The sequence below is a fragment of the Periplaneta americana genome, chromosome 1 (assembly GCF_040183065.1).
Source record: "Periplaneta americana isolate PAMFEO1 chromosome 1, P.americana_PAMFEO1_priV1, whole genome shotgun sequence".
Classification (NCBI taxonomy): Eukaryota; Metazoa; Arthropoda; class Insecta; order Blattodea; family Blattidae; genus Periplaneta; species Periplaneta americana.
In genome coordinates this window covers 144133762-144161379 of record NC_091117.1, presented here as the reverse complement: position 1 = coordinate 144161379, position 27618 = coordinate 144133762, and the positions used below count along the sequence as shown (strand labels likewise).

General features: G+C 34.0%; 1 protein-coding gene across 3 annotated transcripts in view; it reads left to right on the top strand.

Annotated features, from left to right (window-relative positions):
- The window catches only part of Start1 (Steroidogenic acute regulatory protein-like), a 75210-nt gene extending 47854 nt beyond the window's left edge, over positions 1–27356 (top strand). For 2 of the 3 annotated variants that reach the window (XM_069828825.1, XM_069828807.1), the window contains one exon: positions 273–27356. In XM_069828825.1, the coding sequence (XP_069684926.1) occupies positions 273–495 (223 nt within the window). In that variant the 3' untranslated portion in view covers positions 496–27356. The remainder of the gene's footprint in view (positions 1–272) is intronic. The other variant, XM_069828816.1, reaches the window with a different exon arrangement.
- Positions 27357–27618: the final 262 nt, after the last annotated feature.

Genomic DNA, 27618 nt, shown 5'->3' with positions numbered 1-27618 from the left:
AGGTTGATTGCTTATCAGTATTAGCTTAGGTTGATGTTATGAATCATACTTATTTGTGGTTTAGATTTTTTATCGTACCTAATTCCTGGAAATATGCACTCTGTGTAATGTTACTACTGGTAACAAGTCAGCTAAAGTGTTTTCTGATGTTAGCTATTATACGAAATACAATGAAGATGTTTGCTCCCTTCAGCAGCTATTGCAGGGATAGTTTTCTTTCATGTTACTTCCATGTTATTAAGAGACTGACTTATGTTTTATGTTCGTAACAGGGGTGAGAATGGGCCTACATGCTGGGTAATGCGGCCTATTCCAAATGATGATAATCGATGTATGTTCCAGTGGCTTTTAAATGTCAACCTGAAGGGTTGGTTGCCAAATTATGTTGTGGAATCAGCACTGACTCAAACTATGATCGATTATATGAAATATGTAAGGGAATATTCAGAAAGACTCAAAGAAGAAGGGTTTGTTGACAATCCCTTTTCAACATAATTTAGATGTCCAATTTTTAAACATAAAGTGATATTTTTTGTTTCAGAAATCCTATTTGCTGTAATTCGAATATTATCAGACTCTATTGTCATATCCTGTTTATTTTAAATGAAGCATTTTATACCAAGTTTCTTTATTGATTGGACCCAGTGGCAGTTATGGAAGTTAATGGAACTGCATTTATGCTACTGCTCTCTACTATATAAGTGCCTATTTCAGTGTAAGCATTTTCTCTTACTGCATTTGAAAAAACAATGATTTTTAAGTTGCATAATTTTACCATTTGTTTGTGTATATTCCGAATTTTATTTTAGTAAAACAACTGGCGCTACTTTTCTTGAAACCCCAGTTATATGTTATTGTTTCTTAGACATTTTGTAATATTGTTTATTCAGCATTTGTTAAGATCATCGTTATTCTAGTCTTATTTTTTTTAGTAATTTATGGGATTATGCAAAAAAAAAAAGAGATAGTTTTGAAATTGCTTCAGTTTTATTAAAAATAAGGCCTACACAAAGATTAAAACACCATTTCATTCCCATAAGATTATAAATGATGATGATGATGATGATGACGATGATGGTCATCGTCCTCATCTTCCATCATCATCTAGCGTTGTTTTCAGTTTCTTTGGGTAATATAGAGCCTCCATTTGTTCCTCTTCCAGATCTCATCCTGCATTCTTTCTCCTCGTATCTTTCATGTCTTCCTTTGTCTTGATCTTGGTCTTCCTCTTGATCTCTTTCCATGTACTATTAGATCCAGAGCTAAGTTCGTGGTTCTACAATTCATTTTTTATGTGAACTTTTTTTTTTTACATCATTTCATAAATCTGATATTCCCAGTTCATCTTGAATACTTATATTTTTGGTCCTACCTCAGGGGTGGCAAACTCTTGTAGTAAACAGAGCAGTTGGTATATGAGTACACGTGCAACAGCAACTATAGCGGGAGAAGCTAAGCACTCTAGAGCAGCTGTTCCCTGGCCCTGTCCTAGCTAGTAGGCTATGCTAAAGCAATTTTAAGTCCATTGTCTTCAAAGCTGGTGACAATTGGCTTTCAACACCAGGAACAACTTACAAAAAGATGGAAATCCGTCAAGATGAAAAGGACAAGATATAGGATTTAAATTTGTAACACTAATCTATGTGTCCTTGAATAAACCACCTAATTTTTTAGATTTCCTGAGAGCTTAATCGCTTTATTTCTTGGGTATTTGAAGGTCAACAAAGAAATATCTTTTTTTTTTTTAAATGACTCGATGGTGGGGCTTCTTCTTTGTATTGCTATTTTTTATCCTTCTCTTATTACTTCAATACTATGTAAGGGAAGATGACTTTGGACTTAGAATCTAATCTTTCTAGAATCTCTCTATGTGGGCCTCCCTGACTGTGTTGTCAGTACAATGCAAGTCCACCATGGAGACATATAGGACAAATGTAAGACAAAGGACAAAAACATGATCTCATGGATGGAAGATAAACCTCTTCCATTGCCCACACTGGGAATCGAACCACGTACCACTTGCATACACTATCCACAGAACTAAGGTAACAAAGATTATTGAGAAATTATTAGGATTTATTTTTATAATCATGGAGACCAGATTTTCAAGAGATGCCAGAGTATTATGCAATTTCTAATATTTTTCGTATTTGGAATTCTCGTTAATTTTCTGAACCATCTACGGATTTTAGATTAGGAGAACCTTCTCTTTCTTTATGACAGAATTAATGTCTGTAACTTTTCCACCAGGCTTCTGGAATTATTAAGGCATATTACAGGATCTTTACCTCAAATCATAGTTCTGTTCTTTCATAGGACATTGGGTAATAGTTCTATTGCAGTCATAATAACGCCAAATAAAAGAAGTTCCCATTCAGAGTAGAAACCATTATTTTGAGGAATATATTTGCGATAGAAACTCCTCAATAAGCACACAAGAATAGCTTGAATTACTTTTATTTGTTACATTTGTATATTTGAAGTACTGGTATTGCCAAAATAATTGTAGCCCTAATTAAAATGATCGAAAAAAATATTATGATTTTAAACTCTAATTCTTTCGTGAATTAAAGGGTATCTTTATCTTTATGGAAGTCCTTCTTAATAGGTTAAGAAATTTTAGAAAATGCCTCGACTTTCAGAAAAGTCTGTACATAAGTTAATTGTTTCATAAATACATCTATGTCATACTTTTGCAGAGACGGAGTTGCAATTCTTTAATTATTGAAGTTGGAAAAAGTAAAACACTGAATATGACTAGAAGTTTTCATACTACATTAAGAGCCTTCACTTGGACCAGATTTCAGGGTGTATGTTGGCTGGTTAATTTTCAATATTCAGCTGTTTAGCAATGAAGGCATCTATATCTTACAACCCAATATGTTGAATTGCTTTAAAATTGTTAGAAAGAGCATCACAGTTCACTAGGTAATTTTCATATGTTGAATGATCCATCTTGCATATATCAAAGTCCAGTGAAGCAGGATTTCAGCTTTGTTCGACAAAAATATTACCACAGCTGCTTTGTAAGAATGGATTTTTCTGGGATGATAAACTAATATTAAAAGTAGAGCTGTCGATTGACTAAACACTTTGATCAGTTAACTGGATGCCTTTAATCGATTAATCGATCAGTTAATCGAATTTTAATCGATTTTAAACAATGTTTGTAAGTTTATAACATTTATAATTATTCTGTATACTATAAAGAACACACATTTCTAAAAATCGTTGGCTTACTTTTGAAACCCCATAAGCTTAATTTTTCTCGAATGTCAAAATCTGTGTATATTTTCAAAATGCGTCTGCTAAAAACACGTAAGTGCAAATTTTTCCATATTTTATAAATAACAAATGCATAACAGATGTTAACTTAGGTATAGAAAGAATAAGTTATTTTGCTCTCTTGTACAATTTCCTCAAATGCATTTATGTGTTTTTAGAAGTAAGCCAACGAAATACTTCATTTTCAATTTTATTGATGTTTCTTGGAAATAATTATTAAGAAGCTATTGACCATAGGCGGAGAGAAAACCGTTTCTTTGGGGGGGGGGGGGGCAAAGCAAAATCATAGAATCCTGATATAACGAGGTTACGGGGGATGTAATTTACTTTCTCCTCCATTATAGCTTCACCGTGGTACAGTATATCGGAATATGGTCATTTAATAAAATTATTTTTGGGGTGCATGTTTCTTTGTGTTACATCCATATCACAATGTTTCAGACCGAGTTGTATAGGGTGTCAACTGTAGGTCTACTACAAATTATAATAGGACATAACCATAGACAGAGTTACAGAAGGGTATGTGGGGGCACTGCCCCCCCCCCCCACAAATTTGTTTGAGCTCTTTTTTTTTTCTATTAACATTACAAAATATTGAATTCAAAAGACTTTTCTTGCTTTTGTTTATGAATGGGATATTATTTGTAAATGCTACCATCGTACCATATTCCTGGAAAATGGCTGTTTTCACAAAAAAATCTTTGGACCATGATTGTTTTATGAAAACTACTGTAAATTTTCACTCCTTTAACATGGGACTGTGGTGTTTTTTTTTTTTTTTTCACTAACACCTAATTCAGTAGATGGCTGCTGCAGACTTCTAACACAGGAGTACAGGCTGTTACAAAAGGAACATTACAGTGCTTCCGTTCCTCAAACGAGGTATACAAATTCTTATACATTCAGAAATTTAAAATAAATATTATAGTCTAGACATATGATCTGAAGACATTACTTCGTCAATTTAAGCACAGAAACTTAATCATAAACAAAAGCGAGAAAAGTCTTTTGCATTCAATATTTTCTAACGTTAATAGAAAAAAAAAGTTGAGGCCTCCCCCCACCCCCCATAACTCTGTCTATGCAATTGACACTTATGATGTGCAAAAAATTTGAAAAAAAAAAAAAAGTTTGTAGTTTACACTTATTTATATTATAGTTGGGCTACATTTCTCTGCCAAACACGTCAATATGTTGAAAATATTTCATAAATGTATTTGTTATTTAAATTTCTTTAACACAGGATATAGGCTTCACTATTAGGTGCCCCAACCTTGATTTTCTCAACTGGAATGAACTGGAACTAGCAACATTAGTAGACTTAGATCCACCTTGGAAAGGATGAACATGCTTAATGTGATATTGGAGATTCTGCTTCCACTATAACTAGACAATCTTCCGCATTTCTTACAAAATAATGTTTACATGTCTGTCACCTTTCCACAATCATTTAATTTAATTTAATTTAATTCCGAAACTTTCACAAAGTTTTCCACACAACAGTTCATAACCCACATTTGTAACAACTACAATTCACAAATATATGACACTGAATACATTGATCTCTGAATAACCAGCAATCACGCACAATGTTTGAAAGTGAACTGATAATCTAGGATTAATATTTGAGGAGAAAAATTCGCTCCGGTGGTGGGGATCGAACCTGGGTCCCTCAGTTCTATGTACCAAGTGCTCTAACCATTGAGCTATGCTGAAATTCAATCCACAGCACCTGATCGAATCCCCCTCCTCCAGTGTTTTTCCCTTTGTGGCCTGACTCCAAGTTCGACATGTATGTTGACATTTTATATTAAGTCAACTGCCTTTATGCAAGGAGTGACTTGGTGTCCAGGATTCCCCCAGTAATATGCACTGTTGCTCGAAGAATCTACGTAAAGATTAATTTTTTGATTCTACAGAATAAATCTGTTATGGTAACAATTAATATTAGAGGAGAAAAATTCGCTCTGGTGCCAGGGATCGAACTCGGGTCCTTGGTTCTACATACCAAGCGCTCTAACCATTGAGCTATGTCAAAGTTCAATCCACAGCACCGGATCGAATCCCCCTCCTCTGTGCTTTTCTGGTGCTGTGGATGAACTTCTGCATAGCTCAATGGTTAGAGCACTTGGTACATAGAACCAAGGACCCGAGTTCGATCATCTGTGCTGGAGCGAATTTTTCTCCTCTAATATTAATTGTTACCGTAACAGACATATTCTGTGGGATCAAACAATTAATCTTTATGTAGATTCTTCGAGCAACAGTGCATACTACTGTGGAATCCCAGCCACCAAGTCACTCAACTGAGTGCTTTCCTTGTATAAAGGCAGTTGACTTAATATAAAAATGTCAACATACATGTCGAACTTGGAGTCAGGCCACAAAGGGATAAAGACTGGAAGAGGGGGATTCGATCCTGTGCTGTTGATTGAACTTCGGCGTAGCTCAATGGTTAGAGCACTTGGTATGTAGAACCAATAACCGGGTTCGAATTTTTCTCCTCTGATATTAATTGTTACCATAACAGACGTATTCTGTAGGATCAAAAAATTAATCTTTACGTGATAATCTAGAGCTACAAAAAGCTGAGCTTTGATAGTTTCATAAACAACTAGTGGACAAGTCAAGTGCATGTGGACGAAACATAAATATTCATTTATAAAAAATACAATATACGGTATGTCCTTTCATAGTTTATGAACGTAAATAGTCGCAAAGGCCATGTTTTCAAAGAAAAAAAAAAAGCTATTAAGGTGGGATTTGTGCATAGTTGTACTGAGAGTACTATTGTTTTTAGTTTTGTAAAGCACCGGTAAGGAGACAAGAACATTAATTTAAACTAATGACATGTCACTCATTAGCTTAAGAGTTTGCTGCACCAAATGATGTACAGATTTTGTGCTACACAGACTTCACAAGGCAGTTATGTTTCCTTCACTACAAGATTATTTTTAATTGGTTTGATTAAGCGATTAAAACACATTTGATCAGTTAATCGAATTTTAAAGTTTTGTTAATCAGTTCGATTAATTGATTAAATTGACAGTGCTAGTAAAAAGTACTTTTCTGTGTTATGTAGAGCTGAAGTCTTGTGGGCATGACTAATTTTTGTGTAGTGTTCTTATATGATCAATTTGGCTAGTGTGTGTGGGGTATTCAGATCTTTAGTTATACTGTAGACCTACAAACTACATCTTCTCTTGCTAACCTGGTCAACTGTTTCGTTCTCAGTTACCCTCAATTTGGCAGAATGTTCTGACATGCAGTTCTACAGTATGAGAAGATGACGATGTTACAGCACCCATTAACTTTTTAAAAAATATTATGTAAGGCATTTTATGTAGATACACACAGCAGTTGTTTCAAGCATAAATTCCTTAACTGCTGTTGTGTCCATCTGTTACTGTTGCTCTAATAAAACTGAAGTGACTATGATTGTACAATTTTGCACCTTGTCATCAATATTTTAATTTGCTCTGTCATACATTACCAAGTCTTTAAACTCGTATTACATATGATAGGCTCTTATTTCGTGTGTATTTATTGCATATCTATTCTACTATCACTTAATATTTTGTTTACTTTATCAGGTATAATAACTTCTATTCATTCTGTGAGACCAAGCATGCACAAATTCTCTTAATCTCAAGCTACATTTGAAGAATGAGTGAAAACTGCCATCTTTATGTTATTTGTTAAGAAAAGAATGAGAGTATCTTCTAATGTTCTTCTGGATAAGAAATAGGCTATACTAGTGTAGTATTTTTAATTTGAAGGAAGAAATTTGCTTTTGTGATATTTCAGCATATGCTGAAAATAAGTTCATTGTTCAGTATGTAAAGAAATTGAAATTATATTTTTAACTTAGAATTTTTTTTTTCCTATTAAGCAGAATGTCCAGAGACTGATTTTTCTATGTGTTGATAATGCTTCCTATGACCAGGTTCTATTGGCCACTTCAGAAGATGATCTCCAAAAGTCAATATATTCATTAAACACAGTTGCAAAAGACTATAATATGACCATTTCTGTAGAAAAGTCAAAAGTTGTGGCTTTTAAAGGTAAATATCCAATAAGAAGTAAATCTGTATTGTAAACAGGATTCTAGAACAAGTGAATACATTTAACTATTTAGGGTACCATCTTTCATGTGAAAAAGGAAAGGATATTGGTACTAAAATAACTAATTTTGTAAAATTTAAAGGCATTATCAGTTCAGTTGTGAAACTTAATTTAGTACAGAAACATACAAGATTAAAGATGTACAATAGTGGTAAAAAAAAACCGGACCCCTTGTAGCTGATTTCAGAGCCTTGTTCACTCCAGAGCATGATAGACTGGTAACTAAGACTTTCGTGGTTCGAATCCCGCTTGGGAAGGAAACTTTTTTTTGTTCCTTATTCAAATTTATTCCCAATACTTTTGGATTGAAGTGATATTTTATTACTTAATTAACTTATTATTCCTAGAACATGAATTTTATCAACAATCGAAAAATATTGGGAATAAATTTGAATAAGGAACAAAAAAAAAGTTTCCTTCCCAGGCAGGATTCGAACCACGAAAGTCTTAGTTACCAGTCTATCATGATCTGGAGTGAACAAGGCTCTGAAATCAGCTACAAGGGTCGGTCCGGTTTTTTTTTGCCACTACTGTACAACATTTTAGCACAACCTACTTTAGTCTATGGATCAGAAGCCTGGACTTTGAAATGAAAAGGTGTTCAACATATAACTACCAACGAAATGAAATTCATGAGAAAAATGGCGTGATATACACTTTGGGATAGAAAATGAAAGACAGAAATTTTGGAAGAATTGAACGTCCAACCTATATTCAATTTTCTTCACATCTATAGAGTTGATTGGAAACAGCATGTTGAGAAAAAATGCCAACAGAAAGATGGTCAAAGGCAGTGCTACATTACCGCCCTTCTGGACAACAGTCTGTTGGAAGGCCATTAAAAAAATGGCTTGTGACAATTGAGACTGCAACAGACCACTAGGTCTAGTGCTTGAATTGGATGATGATGACATTCTTTTCTTATTTGCATGTGTTAAATAACTTAATGGCCCTGTTAACTTAAAATGAAAGGAGTACAGTACTCAATAAAGATTTTGTTTAAACAAATATAACAGTGAAAACCACATGCTTCTAGAATGCTTCATTCTCTCGATATGTGTTAAGAACTTGACGTGGTGACGTCATCCCTCAATGTTAGCTGAGATTCACATACTGTTGACTGCAACACAACCTGATATCACTCGCGCCTATTGTTATCACATGATAATTTCTGTGTTATGTAACAAACTTCCTTTTTTCTTTCTTAGTTTATATTTGCATCAATAGATATGTTACACACACAAAAACTTTTTACATTGTTGTATCTATGTTTTAATGATGTGCATGCAATAAATACAACATTTTTAATCATTTTGAATTTTATAAGTTTTAATATTTTGACATATGATAATGCTCCTATACTGTTTTATTCATTATGTACTGGGTATGTATTTTATATTTCACTTGTGTTCAATTTGTCTAATTTATTGCTTCCACCTGATGGTGATTTCTTGTAAAATCGAAAATATTCGTCGATACAACCAAGAATTATAATGTGATCATTGTAACAAAACTTGTTTTTGTACCAATCTGATAAGTTGTTGACTGAAATTGTAATATAATCCTTCTTATCATATATTATTCAACTTAATCAGAACTTTAACTTCAACATGACTTTTAAATTTATTGCAGTTGTTGAACAACATTATTAACATTTGTTAATCACAAGAGCAAAGAAAACTCTTAGGAGTGCTTCAAAGGAGAGCAAGCTTAGTTTCTTCTTTCATTTCTTTGTTGTCTTCCATGCTAAAATGCTTTTGTAAAATGCATCCACATCTTCTTCTTCAGGAATATACTTAAGCATTCTGCAAATGTCTTAAATTTTGGTTTCATTGATCGGGCATAAACCACTGGAATAACCATTCCTAGTAAGAAAATCTGGAAAATGTGGGTAGATTGGTCCCAAGATAAAAGTATGTTGAACTGCTTCCTCAATGAATGGTTTAGCCAACACTATACCAAATTTTTCTGCAGAAAAGCAGAACTCCTTTTCTCTGGGAATGTCCTTAACAGAAGTTTCTACAGAATTGGCACTTCTTTTGTAAATATATGGCCACTAGTTGAAGTCATACACATCATTACTCTCCACAATGGTAACTGTAAAATTTCTGTTTCCATTATAACGAACTGTAGTTCACAAACTTCCTTCATCATGTAGATTCTGTCCACATGGCCTCAAACTTCTTTTCATGATGGCGAAATCCCTGATGCCAAGAAAGAGTGCTCTGATGGAGAGAAGTTTGATGTTGAAACGTTTCTGAGCACTTATTGCCATTAAGAATGTAATTAGTGTGTGTTGTTATTTTGTCCCTGACAACTGTCCTAAAACAACCAGTTCTTTAATACTGAATGGGACACAGTTATTGAAGTATTGCAGGAGAAAACTACATATCTCATTAAGACTTTTCTTGGCCTGTCCTTCATTGTAAACAAAGAAGGACACTTCACTGGCTTCCATGTTGTAAACGAAAAGAATAACAAACAGTTAAACCCGAGACTGTAAGCTGGTGATAGTAATATATGTCCTCAACTGGTATTTTAGGCATACATACATTTTTCATGTATGTCAAATGTGATAGCAAGAAAATCCTCACTCTTGATGCTTAATTTGGCTGCATCTTGCAATACTTTTTACTTCAGCTACAAATTTAGCACGATCATTGAGTATATTGCTTTTCATATTCATGCTCTGTTCTCCACACGTAATACATTTTCTCATCTAACGAATTACCAACCACAACAGATAAAAACAAATGTTGCCAACTTATTGCATGACTAAAATTACATATTATGTATATTATTATGGAAGTTGCTTCAGTACTTGACAGACAAATAACTTGAGTCAAGGACTAAAGTTGTTTTTCTCCCTAACCAAATATTCTGCTACTAAGAAACACTATATAATAGTTGTGGATTAAAGTCATTCTGCTACTATATGATGCCCTTTGCACACGGTAACATAATGATGCTCTCAACTCAAAACCCCCAAAATGTGGACTTCAGTTCTTTTGAAAATTCATCATTCAAGTATAGTTAACAAAGAGTCATGACAGCTCCGATGCAAATTCGGGAACCATGTGGGCACATGGCACCTGCTTGTAACGACAGTATGGTAGGTGGAGCCAGGCCGGAATCTACAGTGACTCCACTATAAATCTTGGGTAAGATAATCGCAAAAATGAAAATAGAGATATAGAAGAAGGTATTTTTGGAGTAACAGCTCTACATCTACAACAATAATGAAGTAATAACAGAAATATAATGATTGTTAGATTTTATAACCACATTATTTGTGTTGTATTATTTTATACATAAGTGTGTGTGCTGGTGTATCGGAAATGCCTCAGTGTTTTGTTGGGTGCTAAAAACTGCGAACACAGACCTTGAAATAAATATTCGTGGATTTCCAAATAACGAAAGATCATCAGGTAGATTCATGGTTGAATCGAATAAATTGGTGTAATTTCAAACCTACCCAGAATTTCGTTTATTCTAAACACTTCGTGAACAAAGCATTAGATTATGTGAATGGGTTAAGCATTGAACTGGAGGAAGATCCTTATATGGCCAGAGATGTTCCACGATGTACCGGTATCACTCCAGTGAACCATCCTGAATCTCTGGAAGCTGTGAAGTGCTGCTGTTTCTTGAGATTCAGGGAACTGTGAATGTAATAATAACTTTGTCCAATACAAATTTCCGATACTTATATTTCTATATTATCAAATATTTATTAATACTCAAGGCCCTTGGTATAAAGCCATTCGGATTTTGCTATCAAATATATGAGTTAAAACTTTGAATTTATTTAAAAACTTTCATTATAAAAGGAATTTGGAATCGATTATAATTTTTTTTTTTAAATCGAGTTACCAGTAACACTGCAATAAATATTCAAAAATATATTTGAAAAGTAAAGTTATTAAAAACTTGTAAAACGAAGAAACATTTGGTAACATTTAAAGTATCCCTATTGCTATAAAGATATACAGGCCTTAGTTCTTTTTCTTAAAAGTTTTAAGTATTGGCTGAAAGAAATCAGTGATAGTGATTGAATATATATGAAGGCTACAGGAGAAGAAGGAGGAATGTCAGATAATAAAAATTTTTCAGGAAACTATTTTTAAGTTTTGGTTACTCAAAATCCTTATTTATTAATTAGGCAATGAACATCTTTTCATATCAAAACAACAATTGTGTTTTTTTAATTACTTTAAAACTGTCAATTTTATATAATGGACACACATACAGTATGTTAAATACACGATAATACAGTAAAGTGAACAAATACACAAGAAAAGAAAGAGGAATGTCATTACACATTTTTATAAATCCTGTAATTAAAGAAACAATTTTACATGAATGTTGTTAGAACTTTTTTTTATCATTCAACTACTTATGGGGCAGATACTGCAAGTATTGTTGGGCTTCTGTGGAGCAAAATTTCTTCAATTGGTCCTTTGTAAGTGGGATGAAATCTAAAATAAAGCAAACGTAACAAGGGCAATGACTTAATTAAATTTAAAAAATGGGCCTAGGTAGTGGACAAGAAGACATCTTGCTATTATTAACATTATCATTTACCTTCTTGTAAATAATTGGATAGTTGAAATTCATTTTCCTGCAGATTGCACAACCGCAATCAATGTGAGGTCTTGATCACAGAACTTGAATACAACCCATGGTATGTTGAGCGATGGAAGATGAGTGTTTCATGGCTTTTTTCAATCTTCAGCTCTTTGATCAGTCTAGTTTGAAAAGGACTTTTTTTTTTTTTTTTTTTTTTTTTTTTTTACATAATATGAAGAATCTAGATGTTTTGACCAAAATCGAAAAAGACTCTGATCTTCTAGCCGTTCTGAACACATCTGCCCAATCACTCGGAATTTCGGCTTTGGTCTTTTGATTGATCAGACCCATATTCTTATCTGCCCATCTAAGAATGACCCTTAATTGGGAATGTCACTCGAATGCTATCAAATCTTTTTTCAACATGAACCAGATTGTGAAGGAAGCGAAACATTGTATAATTCTTATTCTGACCTGCATATGAATCACAAAATAAGATCAAATCCCTGACTTTCAAGTCCAGGTGATTGTAGACAAAAGGTGAAGCATGGAATATACATCGTCAATGGTGCAATGGTTTCAGGATACATATAAAAGACACCATCTCCTGAAGACAGTACATGGATATTGAAAATGTAGATGGAGAGCTGTCGTCTATAATAAACATCGTGTGACAGAATGTGTGATAGTGGCACAATGTCCAACGCACTATGTATAGAGGTGCACTCATTACGAGTGACTAAGTGGCCATGGTCTGACAGAACAGGACACCGTCCTGAATCACGAAGTGATTACTTTATGCTTATCATATTGGTATGATGTACCGAAGTACATATGATATTTCCATGCAGGAATTCTGTATTACCATATGGAGAAGAATAGGTAGAACGGAGAAAAATTTTCTTCGGCACTGGGATTTGAACCCGGGTTTTCAACTCTACATGCTGATGCTTTATCTTCTAAGCCACACTGGATCTTGCATTGGAATTTGAATCTGGTGTGGCTTAGTGGATAAAGCGTCAGCACATAGAGATGAAAACCTGGGTTCCAGTCCCGGTACCAGAGAGAATTTTTCTCCATTCTTCCCATTCTTCACCACACTGTAAGAGTAAGCTACAAAGTTTGTATGTTCTTGTTGTTTTAGCAGTGTTCATTGTGTCCCTAAATAATACAGCAGAGTAAAGTTAAAATGGAAATTACACGAAATGAAAAGAAGCAACTAGAAGCTTTTGAAATGTGGATATGGAGGAGGATGGAGCATGTGAACTGGACAGACAGAATAATAAACGAAGCTGTGTTTGAAAGAGTGGATGAAAAAAGAATGATGCCGAAACTGATTAGAAAGAGGAAAAGGAATTGGCTGAGTCACTGGTTGAGAAGAAACTGCCTACTGAAGGATGCACCGGAAGGAATGGTAAACGGGAGAAGAGTTCGGGGTAGAAGATATCAGATGATGGACGACATTAAGATATACAGATCATATGAGGAGACAAAGAGGAAGGCAGAAAATAAGAAAGACTGGTGAATGCTGGGTTTGCAGTGAAAGACCTGCCCTTGGGCAGAAAAGGTATATTAAAAATGTAATACACTCAACACTTCTTTCACATCTCTTATCATGACAATTTCACAACAGCAGGAGTAATGTTGATGAGTTGCTGAAGGGATGCATTCATCGCAGACATGCCAGTTTGTGGTTACTTGTTGGTTTACATGCTTGCTCTTTTTTTTTTCCAACTTCTTGTAATATAACTTCTCTTGGGCTCGAATTGATAGCTCATGGCCTAATTCGGGCCATAACTCGTGAAAATAACTGTAAGATATGTTGCAACACTGAGTACTTAAACTAGGGAAGTCATAATGACCACTGATACAGCGAAGAAGCTTAGAGAAGGTGGGATGTATATCATTTTCTAACTCCAGCAACTTTTAAATGTGGATTGCAAGCATTCTATTGTACGACGCTCAGGTTTTCACAGAAATTAATCTCTTCACCTGATCTATTATAGTCATTTTCTATCTAAAACTGCATTTTATAAGTTAACAGGGCCTTTAAGAATATATAAGTGTGGTTAATATCCAGACAGCATTATTGTGCATTCAAATTAGTGAAACTAGGAATCCATATTAAATTCTGTAAATAAAAGGTTGTCCACGTGTTGATTTACAAACCTGAATAGTAACACAGACCAATGAGAGATGATTACTGTCTACAGAAATGTTTTTCGTGGGTCTCTTAGCTGTTGTGGGTCTAGGGTAATATTATGTGATCAGAGGAAAAATTGAAATATTGGAAAGAAACTCAGAATGGTCAATATTATTGAAAAATGTAAATCGCTATCAGAAATACTGGCAGTATTTAAACAGAAAAGAAGATGACTACATTCCTGAAGCATTTAAAGACTGAGTGGTCATTCAGAGGGCCATATTAAAAACTGCAATAAATTGTTTGTTTTACGACTATGTAGTATACTGAGTGTTCATTTCAGAGTGTGTCATGATGTCACTGTTGATGAGTCAGCGATTTGAAGCAAGTTTCAGCTTTTGTGTCAGAGAAGTTGCCTATTAATCAAGGCGTTCAATCTGAACTTGAGAACGAGTACGGTATAACTTGAACGTCGTAGCAACAGATGGCGGCCTGTGTGCTACCATAACCTCTGTTGAACTGTGTTTTGCTTGGCCAAGTCGTACGCAGGGTATTTGTTATCATTGGTTGCGTATGGCAACATACCACAATACAAATCAAATGCTCTGTGTCCATGTTGACCGTCGAAGTTAATGTCAACAAATATGTAAGTAATCGTCTTAACCCTTTCCCCATATCCCGACAGTAAGAAAAAACTCACCTCAGTACATGTTTCGAAACAGTTTACATTCCTGCCACTACCGGCATTACCGTACGTATCAGTAAGTACTCTTCTGAATGAACGCCATACTTGCTAGGCAACTTCTCTGGCAGATAAGTAATACACCTCTGCTGAAGTGTAGGAAGATTGAATTCTCTAGGCTCATCGACTAGCCACGTGATGGCATACTGCTAGCCATGACACACTTTGAACTGAACACCCAGTATAAGAATTGATTACGAAGGTATTGAAACAGTATTGTTTGTTAGACAATAGTAAACCAAAATATATTTAGAAGCACACTGAAACTTGTGTTTTGATTAGATGGATACAGCTGCCTTGATAAGTTGTTGTTTTTTTTTTTTCCTGTTTTACTGTTTCACACAGCAGAACAGTAACAACAAAATAATAATAATAATAATAATAATAATAATAATAATAATAATAATAATAATAATAATAATACGGTAATAATATCCTCATTACTGATCGTGGGTTATAACACATCAGATGGGAGGCCTGTTTGCTTGCTGATTGAGAGCTGTACCCAAGAATGAATTCGATTTCTCTTGGGCAGACCTAGTTGAGTTTTTCCGAGGTTTTCCCCAATTGTAAAACGAATGTCAGATAATCATATGAATCCTCGGCCTCATCTCGCCGAAATACTACCTTGTTGTTATCAATTCCATTTTTGATAAAGAACCTGGTAATTGTAGTCTATACAGTGTTGCTAAATAATCAGCTAAAAAAATAACATAGGTACTACCTAGGAAATCACTAGGAGTTTTGGCATTCCTGTAATAAATGAGCGTTAAAATATACACATTTGTAGTTTTCTGCAACCTTTTTTAAATTGTAAAAATGCAGAACTTATAAATTCTTTATAAGTTTATAAAGTCTGTGAAAAACAAAATTACGACAGTGTTTTAAAAACACCAAATTGTCGCAAACTTGAACACGATTTTTTAAAGTGTTTCCTGCCCATTTTCGTAAATGCTTATAGGAAAACATTCGAATTATAATTTCCTGCTGTTTGGCACCATCTTAAATATTTGTAAGTCTAAAATGAGTTTGAAATTGGAAGAAGGTTGAGATTAAGAGAGTTAGGAAGGTATGACTTGCTTTCACCTGAAAATAAGCTCTAACTTCAATGAAGGATTATTTTACATTCTTGACTTAAGTGCCGCTGATTTAAATATATAGGCTCGTAATACATGGCCAACATCCACAATTTTATAATTTTTTATTTCTTTTCACTTCTTTGGTAATTTCGAAATGTTGGAGTGTGTCTTTCCAATTCTTTTAAACTAATCTGTGTTTTAAATAAATATTTTAACTTTACTTAAAGCTTTCCAGTAGGTCAGAAAAATAACACCACTGATTGACCTAGTCATAAATTTAACATAGATATACATATGTACGCATGCGTGCATGGTATTAGGTATGTGTGTTGCAAATGAAAACTGTATAAAGCACCATATTAATTTTAGCACTCTGCTTTGTTTTCTGCTGTAGAAATTTACTTGCCTTTTTTTTACAACGTACAACACTATGGTAGCTTTTACTTGATTCATTTTATTTCTCCCTTTTTCCGTAGAAGTTTGTCTAGACTTTAATTTTATTTTTTCTGCCGCTTGTTGGTGTAGATTCATATAATAATTATCTCTCAGTGGCAGACATGTACTGGGAAACAGAACAAGTAGGAAGAAATTTGTAAAACGTTTCTCACAAAATCTACTACAAAGTTCTCAGGTAAAATAATTATTATAATTAATTATTTTACCATAATAATTTTCATTTATATGTATTTCGTCACAATTGTTCTATATACCTGAAAAAATGTATGTTTCTGGCCTCAAATAATGGTGTTCAATAATTAGAAAAATTATAACTGTTGAAGTTACTATAGCATTAAAGATAGATACTTCTTCTGAAAACATTCAGTTGTGAATAAATTGCATTGTGATGAGTTATTATTCCATTCTCGAATTGACATTCTTTCGTGATTATTTTCTTCTTTTGGAAAATAATTTATTGTGTACATTACATAAATTAAGGTGATTACTAAAGTTCCTCATGATTCTTCAGGTATTTTATGTTTATTGTGGTAATAATATAATTATTTCGCGTTTAAGGTTTATGTTTATTATCTTTGTTAATTTAATCGTTTGTTCACGATTTTCATTGAAAGAAATTAAAAACTTCGCGGACTAATCAAAATAATAATTTTTAACCTTTATCATGTAAGAACTTCTCTGTAAGGTATGGAAGAATGTTGGTTATTGCCTACTGCCGTCCATAGAAACTAATTTTGTAAGTTTTGTTTGTATATACTTGCAATAACAATTTTTAAATATTAGGTGCACACCTTTGGGTTTTATTCTGCACTGAGGAAATATCTTGTTTTGTTTGAAGTGGATAAAATTGAGAGTATGGTCTCAAAACGCATTAAGTCCATTTTTATGAAAGAACTGGGCTAATCTTTTTATCCACTGGTGTACGGACTGAGCGAGTTTTCAAGTAATATGCATAATAATACAAACTTTTAGACAAGAATTGGCCTTGTTTTGAAAGAAAACAAGCTTAAAATATAATGATAGAGGTCTCAAACATAATATATGTGTATAAATCATAAAAATTTCCAAATGAACTGATCGAGTTTTGAGATCACACTCTTAATAATTATACTTACAGATAAGTTTTGATAAAGATTAATCCTAGCTTACATTTTTTTAATTTTATTTTATTTTGCTAATACTTGTAACATAAAATATAGTATACACAGATAAAATTTTAGATCATCAGTGAAAGAGTAGAACTTGTGCTCAGAGATGGATTCCTGATTTTAAATTAAGAAATATATAATACAGTTTGTTTTATGTCTACAAATTAATAATTTGATGTTCTTATTTAAATGTATGAATAACTTCTAAAATATGTTTTTACTGCTGCTGTAGTATTTTTTTTTTTGGTTTCTAGTCCAATTTTTAGAGCATTTTAGCTTAGATAGAATACCAGTTAATTACGAAATATATTGTTACAATTACCAAACTTCAGATTTGATTTTTATTTCACTTACTGTATATGTTTTCGAACAAATTTTTACATGAAAGATATTTGAGAATAAATTATGTTCCATTGCGACATAAGTGTTGCAGACGAGTATAATATTCAGAACTTGGATATAAATACTCAGAATTAATATTCTTTGACAGATATACTAAAATCGATAACTTACATCAGTTACCGTATATGTACATAACAATGGCAATACTGGACCCTATTCGACAGAGCTGACATGCCCTCCTCCCAATATGTAATAATGATCATATTCATACTTCTAAAAGTTACACTGAACTTCGTTCAAGTGAAATAGGAACAACAATTTGCATGTGATTCTGAAGTAGCTTATTATGTGTAGTAGGAAATTTTTTTACTTTAATGAGTATCATTTTTAAAACATTTCTCCTGTTTTAATCGTAAATTTTTCTTATAATATATCAGATATGCCCTCTTAACCTTACCACCTTTCTCCTTTAAACAAAAATATTATAGTGATGCCCCTGGTTCCTAAATTCATATTTCGATTATAAAATATTCTTTATGCATATTCCGGTTTACCTATTTTCACAAGAAAGGAAATAGTTTTCTTTTTGAAGCTCAGATCTATTAAATAAGGGACATTTGTTGTGGCACGGTATTAACAACTGAAATCAACAATCCTATTATTTATCATTCTGTAATGTTTGGGTGGGTATTTGTGATGTCTTGTGACTTGGAAGGAACATTTTCGCCATTGGAAGCTTTCTTCAATGACAAATATAATACATTTTGAATCTTGCGTACACTACTTTTAACACTTGAATATAATTAATTGATTAACTAGTGGACTTACTCGTGTTAATTATGTAAGATTTGTGCGGCTCTGTAGGCTCTGAAGATGGTGCATGAAGCACTGAAACAGCTGTAAGCCACACAAATCTTACATAATTAACACGAGTAAGTCCACTAGTTAATCAATTAATGACAATTATAAGTTCACTGAAGTGAAATTTAGAATGACTTTATTTTATTTTTTTTTTTTACATTCTTTCTGTCACTGCAGATTGCCATACTAGACAAAAAATACTAAGAGAAAATTAAATGTGACTTTAAGAATATAATACAAATATTGGTAGCTAATAATTCAAATATCAAATTCACAGAGTATTACACAAATATTTGAGAGAAGTTAACAAGTAATTAAATAATGGACTCAATTAACAAAATACAAAATAATTTATAAAAGAGACACATTAAACTAGAAATGATCAAATACTTAGCAATTAAGTTCAGATCAAAACATTGGATTTCCAATAAGTTACCAGTTATGTCATTCTTTATAGAGATGGTATAAGAAGGGCAATATCGTAACAAATTTGTTTCTTGAGAGAGAAAAAAAAGTTACAAAAATAAAAGACAAGTGCATGTAATTGAACCATGATTACCAATCATCAGTTCTATTACAGGCATTTAAGTCATACTTTATCTAAAACATGGAATAGTTGGATTATATATCAGCTGCTTTTCATGGTCAGTTCATTGTTGGATTCAAATCACACTGTGAAATCAACTATGTAGTCTAATCTGCGGTTTCTGTCAATTGAGATAATATCAACTCGTCGTGTACTGTCAGCAGTGACAAGTGCATGGACCTCTTCATATACTTCATAATTTTTGCTTCTCAAGAGTGCAGCTATCTTGCTCCTTATATGATGGTGGCAGATGTGTCTTAGGAGCTCACCATAAGAACAAGAGCCAAGGTCATTAGTTTCTGTTTCTTTGCAATGTGTGAAAAATGTTCTGTTCTGGCTCCACCCATGAAGAGCCTATACAGGAGCAACATTGCCTTGAAGCTTAAGAGTATCTCACCATTCAGAGCTGTGAAGACTTTTTCTAGTTTCTAACTATCTGTTGGCGAAAGGACAGTCTGTATATAGCACTACTCCCTTGGCGTTTTTAAACTCTTTTTCCTGAGAAGACCCCATAAGTCAGAAGATTTCTTTTGTCTTTACAACTCCACATCTGACCCTGCTTTCCAAGACAACGGATTCTTTCAATTAGTACTCTGCCCTCTGTTACAAGATAATTGAAACGAAAGTACGTAAGCAAGTCATTTTAAAACGGAGAATCAAATTAAATATTCTCTCAAAAAAGGGCCTGTAGACTAGTGGACACATTTTACGGCTACCGCTTCAATTGTGACAGTGAATGATGACGCAGTTTTTCTCCATTTCCTCTTCATCCAAGCCAAATGCATCCACATGTGACATTTGGATGCATTTAAAGTAATATGTACAGTCTATCTGCATTTGTCACATTCTACCCATGCCCTTTTCAGTTACTTCAACTTCTGGTTTAAGCTTTTGCCGCGTTTCTTGCAAATCCAATCTTCGAGGTCTTCAATCAATTTCTTTTGTTCTTTGGCAGATTTTTCTCTCTTCCGACGAGATAAAATGCTGCTTCCATTTTTGGAAGGAGACACCTGTTTAAGTTAGCAATTTTCTTTTTTGGATCTTTTAAAGGGGCTTGTAATAGTACTTATTTTCTTTGAGGATTAGGATGGAAATGCACAAGATGGATCAGGTTGGTGGGGGGTGTTTGGTGTGACTTGTGATGACTCCGGTAACTAGGTAGTTGTGCTTGCAGGTATATTAGGTGATGTCTCGGATGCAGCTGGTCGTTCTACGAATTAGTTTCCAATTGACTTCCCACTTCCTCAATTCAGCAGTCACGCCAGGGATGAAATAAATCCTTAGCGGAATCTTGAGCTGGCCACTGCTTCCCATTTTGAACCTCTTCAAATGCTACCAAAGTGGCAGGATTAATCTCCTCCTCTAGCATTTTAATGAAATTCTTGACCTGGAATAGGGAAACTTCTTTTTCTGCTCAGTACTTACTAGAGGATTATTTACCTCTCTATTCTGGACTCATTTGCCAAAATTAACATTTTGACAGTTGAATGGATAAAGCCCAGTGTGTATAAGTCCATTCTTTATTACTTCTGCATTAGCTTTGGTAGCGAAGACAGATTGTAAAAGGGGACAAAATGTTTTCTTGGTCATATCCTTCTGATAGTTCTGATATTTTCAATTGTATACTCCTTCCAACCGTCCTTTGTGGGCTTGAAAACACTAACATCAGCTGGCTGCAGTAGATGTCTATTGGGATGTAGTGCAACCAACACCAGCATGATATAATTTGAGCTGTAGAAGTTACTCATTTGGGATGTCACAAGGGAGTGGTGGTCATCAGCAAGCATTATCACAGACCTTAGAATGTTTTCTCTCTTTAAAAAATTCCACGAAATGATTAGAAATATATTCTAAGAATACTTCGCCATTCATCCAGCTACTCTCTAACAGACCAATTTCCCATGAATGTGGCACAGAATCTGTGACACCTCTAGTCTATAATATGGGAAAATAGCCATAGATGGCATGGTTTCCCCACTTGCCGAGAAGCACCTCATCACAGTTAATTGTTCCTTCTCATTTTTTGGGTACGTGATAATAGTCAGCTCTGCCCCAAGATTCCTGGACTTTGCCACTTTTGGGCACAACATAAAGCCAGACTCATCTGCGTTAAACACATCCTTGGATAATTTAGGACATCCCTGAAGCCATCTGCAGTTAAAGCTAATTTCACTTCTTGGGACCATTTCTCGATGCACGTTTCTCGGAAATTACAGAGTTGCATTTCATAAATGCATGAAACCACGTCATTTCCGGCAAGTTATTCGTGAAGGGATAGGGTCATTTGTCTACATCAAGCACCTTCTTCACTGCATTACATGATAGGTGCCTGTTAATTGGAAAGCCCTTCCTAACCAATGATAAAACCCATTATGCAGGGAGGTTTTATTCAGCTGATGTCAACCTACATGCTACCCCATTCTTCGTTCTTCAGGAATAGTGCCACTAAGCTTCCTGATTAGCATTGATATAGGCAGTCCAGAAGTGCGTGCAGCTTCCTTCTCTGTCATGCCATTCTGTACTGCTTCTACAGCTTCATTCATCTTCTCAGAATACGGCGTTTAAGCACCTTGTCTTTCACCATTGTAGCTAGTGTAGGTTACAGTCTTGTATTTAGAAAACCAAATCTATACAAAGATTAAGTAGCCTTTTATACAGTAAGTATCTTTAACCGAAAATGAAAATACCCAAAAAGTGAGTTAAATCAATTAATTTTATTGCATCCTGAGGCTTATTGTGCTTACCATTTCTATTCTTATGAATGATTGGGTACCGGTAGCTGAATGGCCGTGCTCTTGTACAAGAGCAGCATGCCACACTGAGAGCTTTAACTCCGGGTTTTATATGGATGATGATGGTGATGATGATGATGATGATGATGATGATGATGATGATGATATGTGAATTAATGATGGCGAAATGAGTCCGAGATCCAACGCCGAAAATTACCCAGCAGTTCTGCTTCAATGGTTGAGGTAAAACCCCGGAAAAAACCCCAACCAGGAATTGGATCCAGGCCCGCTCATTTCATAACCAGACGTACTGACCATTACTCCATAGTGGTGGACTGGCAAGGTGTAATACTGTGCATTACAGAAATTATTTAAAATGACACTACCTTCTTCTACACAAGCATTGCTTAAGCATTGACTGCTGCACTCGTTCAGGATACCAGGTGTAGTACGAATGGTTTTACAGGCTGTGTTAATCTATGGAAGTAGATCGACATGGTCTACTGATGTTGCGTACACGAAGATCATCACATGTTCCCGAAAGAAGAAGTCAAACATATTAAGGCCTTGCCATCATACAGGCCCTGGGATGGGACCACAATAACCCATCTGTTACCAAAATGTCATTAGATGTCATCTTGCTACGAGACTGAAGTGTGCAGAAGCTCCGTGATGTTGGAGCCACATCCTGTTGCATACTGCAAGCGGTACTTCTTTCAATAAATTAGTCACTCGTAATGAGTGCACCTCTGTACATAGTGCATCGGACATTGTGCCACTGTCATATATTCTGTGACAGTACATGAGGGTAGGCCACCAAAGGGAAAATTGAGAGGTAGAACTTAAACTGAGGGGATTCGATCCGGCATCAGAACTGGAATCCGGTGTGGCTTAGTGGATAAAACATCAGCACGTAGAGCTGAAAACCCGGGTTCGAGTCCCGGTGCTGGAGAAAATTTTTCTCTGTTCTGTCCATCCTTCATCTTTCAATAAAACAGAAAGGATATTTTCTAAAAAGTTCCTGTAATGTCTCCCCATTAAGTGATTTGGTAAAACACGTGGATCAAGTAGTATGTCATTTATGATGTCACACCACTTATTGACACTAAGCCGCACCTGGTAAGGGTGGAATGAAATGGAATGTGGATTTACCTTGTCCTAAATGTGCTGGTTGTGTGTGTTAAAACACCATCTCCTGTGAAAATTGATTTATCAGTGAACAACACACAAGTTGCAAATTAGAGTATCACTGTACTTTGATGTAAAAACGATTCGCAAAACTGGTGTCTTCGTGAATAATAATTTGGACTAAGGTACTGAACATGTTGCATATGTTGTTCATGAAGAATCCGCAACACAGAGCTGTAACTAAACAGAACAGGACATGTGGTTGCATATGTGCTGATGAACGATTGATCTCCCACTACAAGAAGAATGAGTTACTCTACTTCAGGTGTCACAGAACAAGGTTGGCTTACACGATCACTGGACCTTAATCTGTTTTACTTCTTCTTTTAGGGACATATAAAGACCCTCGTGTATGCCACACCAGTAGGCCATGTCAATGATCTTCCATGAATTGTCACATCCTGTAACACCATTTGTACTACAAATGGCATCCTTGAACCAGTGCAACAGTCAATTATTCGGCCATGTCAATATTGCGTAAAACAAGGGGACGGGGGCGTCATTTTGAATTATCTATCACCCCTATTTTTAAATTTAGAAACTTATAAGTTTGAATAACAATAATTTTATTGTGTATGAAAACTGTTTAAAGGATGTTTAATTTTCTGTTGCATGCAGTCTGAAGAAACTATTATCATGTGCTTGAAGAAATCAGTTTAAAAATTATGGAAATACACGTTTCCAATATCCAACATTCGTGATTGCTAAGAAGTTTGGTTATTTCCATTCTTTTCTCTTAACGTATTGCATAAATATTATCGTAATTTTTTATCACTAAATTTACCAGTGAAATCTAAAATAAGATGTTGACATTTTTATTTGAATGATACATATTTCATCCATAAAGTATACAGATTGACTAACTGTCCCATGTAAGGAATTCTGATGAATCACTCTACCGTCAAAAAAATGTAACACTTTTGAAAGTATAGAAATATATAGTTATTTTAATTAAATTTGTCAGAATATACCCATGTGAATGGTATAAGTATGACTGTTGCAGAGTTAACAGATCCTCTTATCGTCCTTGAGACTGCTTTCAAAGTGAGAAACAAACTTTCTTGTGATTACAGATAATCTTGCCACTAATCTATATATATAATGAACATAGATGCCTCTTGCTCATTGTGTGCTGTTGTCTGATTATGTGATAGTTACCGAAGTATCAGCAGTGTTGTGATAAATTTCATTTATAGATTTTAAAAAACTAAAATAATTTGAAGTATTAGAAATAGAATACTTACCATTTTTTAGTATTCATTCCATAATTTATAATTAATTTTTTATGCACAGTGTGATTCATATAACAATGTATTTATTGTAATTCTAAGAACAATAAGTAAACCAGATTCCTCTTCTAAGTAGTAGCTTTTAACGTAGCATTTTATAAATATGCCCTAATATAATTAAAGTATCGGTGTATGATATTTTGAAGTTGTGGGAATATATATTATGATTTATTATTGTATTTTCATGAAATTATAATTTGATTTGAAAGTGTCACTACAGACTTTAGTCAAATATGGTGGTCTTCTTGTTGGAATCGAGGTTCAAATTTTGCCGTTTTCTGCAAATATACTAAACTGTGCTAAATGTAACAGATGAATAAGAGCAGACTTAATTGAGAATTGCGAAATTTATAATAGAAGGTTATTAATTCATTGCACTACCCAAATGTAAGGAATATTGTTAAGATGTATTCTCTTAAATTGCGTTATTAAATACTAGTGTTATGATTTGCAAAAGCATTAGATTGCGTTGATGATTTTTTTATTAGATATGTCTACATAACATGCATTAATTTTACATGAATGTTTCGACCATTAGTAAGAATAATTATAAAGTGATATTTAAAGTTTAAGATACAAGAACTTTCACTAGCCTGACCTGTTATTTACTGGTGATTCTTAAGTGATTGAAAGTGTACATTTATGTTGTAGGCAGGGCTGCTCATAGAAATTGTGTTTCTTTCCTCCCACAAACATTTGTCAGGTCCTTCTCACCTCTCGCCAATATTGTTGAAAGTCTATTAGTTCAAATATAGTAGTGAGACAGGCAAAGGAAATTTTATTGAAATGTTTGGCACCCTTATTTGTTACTGAAATTGAAATATTCTAACTACTCTAACTTTTTGTTAAGTTTTAACTGCTTGTATACTTTGTGACCTGGTAGAGTGTAAGAGAAGGCCCTATGGCCTTAACTCTGCCAGTATATAATAATAATAAAGAATTATTATTATTATTATTATTATTATTATTATTATTATTATTATTATTATACTTGGGCAAGAGAAATTGAAAAAAAAACGCAGTTTATAAGCATGTTTAATAATATCTTACAATCATTAAAAAAAACGTAATTTTTAAAAACAAATGCAAGTATAGGTTACATTAAAACATTTAAAATATATTTAAGAAAAATTAATATGCAAATGTAACTAAGTGTAATGTCGCCTAATTAATAATTGTACAGTAGTATCCTAACTAAAACTTCACATTTTTTTTATATAAGGTCTTGAGTAGGCTATTCAGTTTTAATTCTTCAATAGTAGCTTTTTTTTTTTCACTTGTACAGAGGAGGGACCCGAAGGTTTGCACTGCAGCCTGAGGCTTATTCTGATTACCACTCCTATTCTGTGAATGATTAGGTAGCTGAACGGTCGTGCTCTTGTACAAGTACAGCACACCTCAACATGAACTTAACCATGGCTATTGTCTTGATGATGATGATGATGATGATGATGATGATGATGATGATGATGATGAAATGAGTCCGAGGTCCAATGCCGAAAGTTACCCAGCAATTGTGCTTCAATTGGTGAGGGAAAACCCTGGAAAAAAACTCAACCAGATAACTTGTCTCAACCAGGATTTGAACCCGGACCTGCTCATTTCATGGCCAGACGTGCTAACCATTACTCCTCAATAGTAGCTTACTTCTTAAAATTTGTTGAAATCATATTACCATTTCAATAATATGTGACTGATTTTCTTCCAAAATAGATGTTTGAGAATATTTTCTCTTCTCCTTCCAAAAAAAATAAAAAAAAAAATTAATCTGTCTCTCTCTAGCATCCAAGCCCCCGTACTCGCTTGATGTCCCCCTCTCTATGAGCGGCCCGGTTCTAGAAGTCTGTACTACAGAGGATGAAAAATTTCAACAATTTCGAAGGACTTATTTTCAACTTTGAAATAGAAAATTATTTGAAAATTTAGGTATTTGTAATGATACTATATATTTTTATGATACATTGTGGACAAAATATGAAGATGTTTTTTTTATCGCAATAAGTTTTGAGTGTGCTATAAATTTTTCTTAATGTTCTTTCATTCTTTGATCAAGCAGTTTACCTTTCTCTTCCAGTCTAAGGAGTCCATTACTTATGTGGTCTGCAAATATTTTGTTTTCCACTTGCTTTATAGATCATTACTGGTACTTCATTTGGGAGTAATCTAGATTATATAGCTCATTATGGCTAGTGACGTTAGAAATGAGAAAATTGCATGGAAATGTTTAATGCCATGGTGATGAGGTTAGGTTAAGCATGGTGTGTGTAGGTAAATGGAAGTAAAGCTCTCAACATTTATGTTGTAAGTAGGTCAGTCATAAGACTTACATAATAAAGATAATTACCCATTTGGAAATCTTACAGTATTGCAGTATGTTCTCTACTCTATTTTCTTGAACTTGACGAGCTATTGAGTACTGGTAATGTTAGCTTCTGGTTCTAATTATGTTCATTTCAAATTTTATTTAATGCTGAACTCCCTTCATTGAGCTCAAAAGTTCCATTTCAGTCGATAACATATCGTCCCTCCTCTGGCAAACTAGCGAAAGTGAAAAATAAGCGACCCTCCACTTAAGGTCTATATTGTATTATTTAATAATGCAATATAGACCTTAAGTGCAGGGTCGCTAATTTGTCACTTTCGCTAGTTTGCCAGAGGAGGGACGATATGTTCAAGTTTTATAGTCATTAAGTAGAAATGGTGCCGCTGTAACCTTATAGAACTTTTCTGTGTATTTTCAAGTGTCTTGTCTTTATGTAAATATAATTTTTTATATGTTCTTAATATGAAAATATATGATACACAGTGAAATGTAAAAGTGCTTTGGATGTGCCAAAATAATGTCTTGCATTTTTTCATATGCTCTGTAGCTTAAAATGTTTCTTGAACGTATATTCCTTACCATAGATTTTAATATCAGAAACAAGATTAAAGTTTCCCGTTATTATAAAAATCTTCTATGCAGAATTGAACATTTTGTTTTGTACTGCTGAAAGATTTTTCATATAAGTACAGATTGGAAAATTGTGCCTTATAAAAGTTAATTCTGAATTCTTACTTTAACCTTATGGTG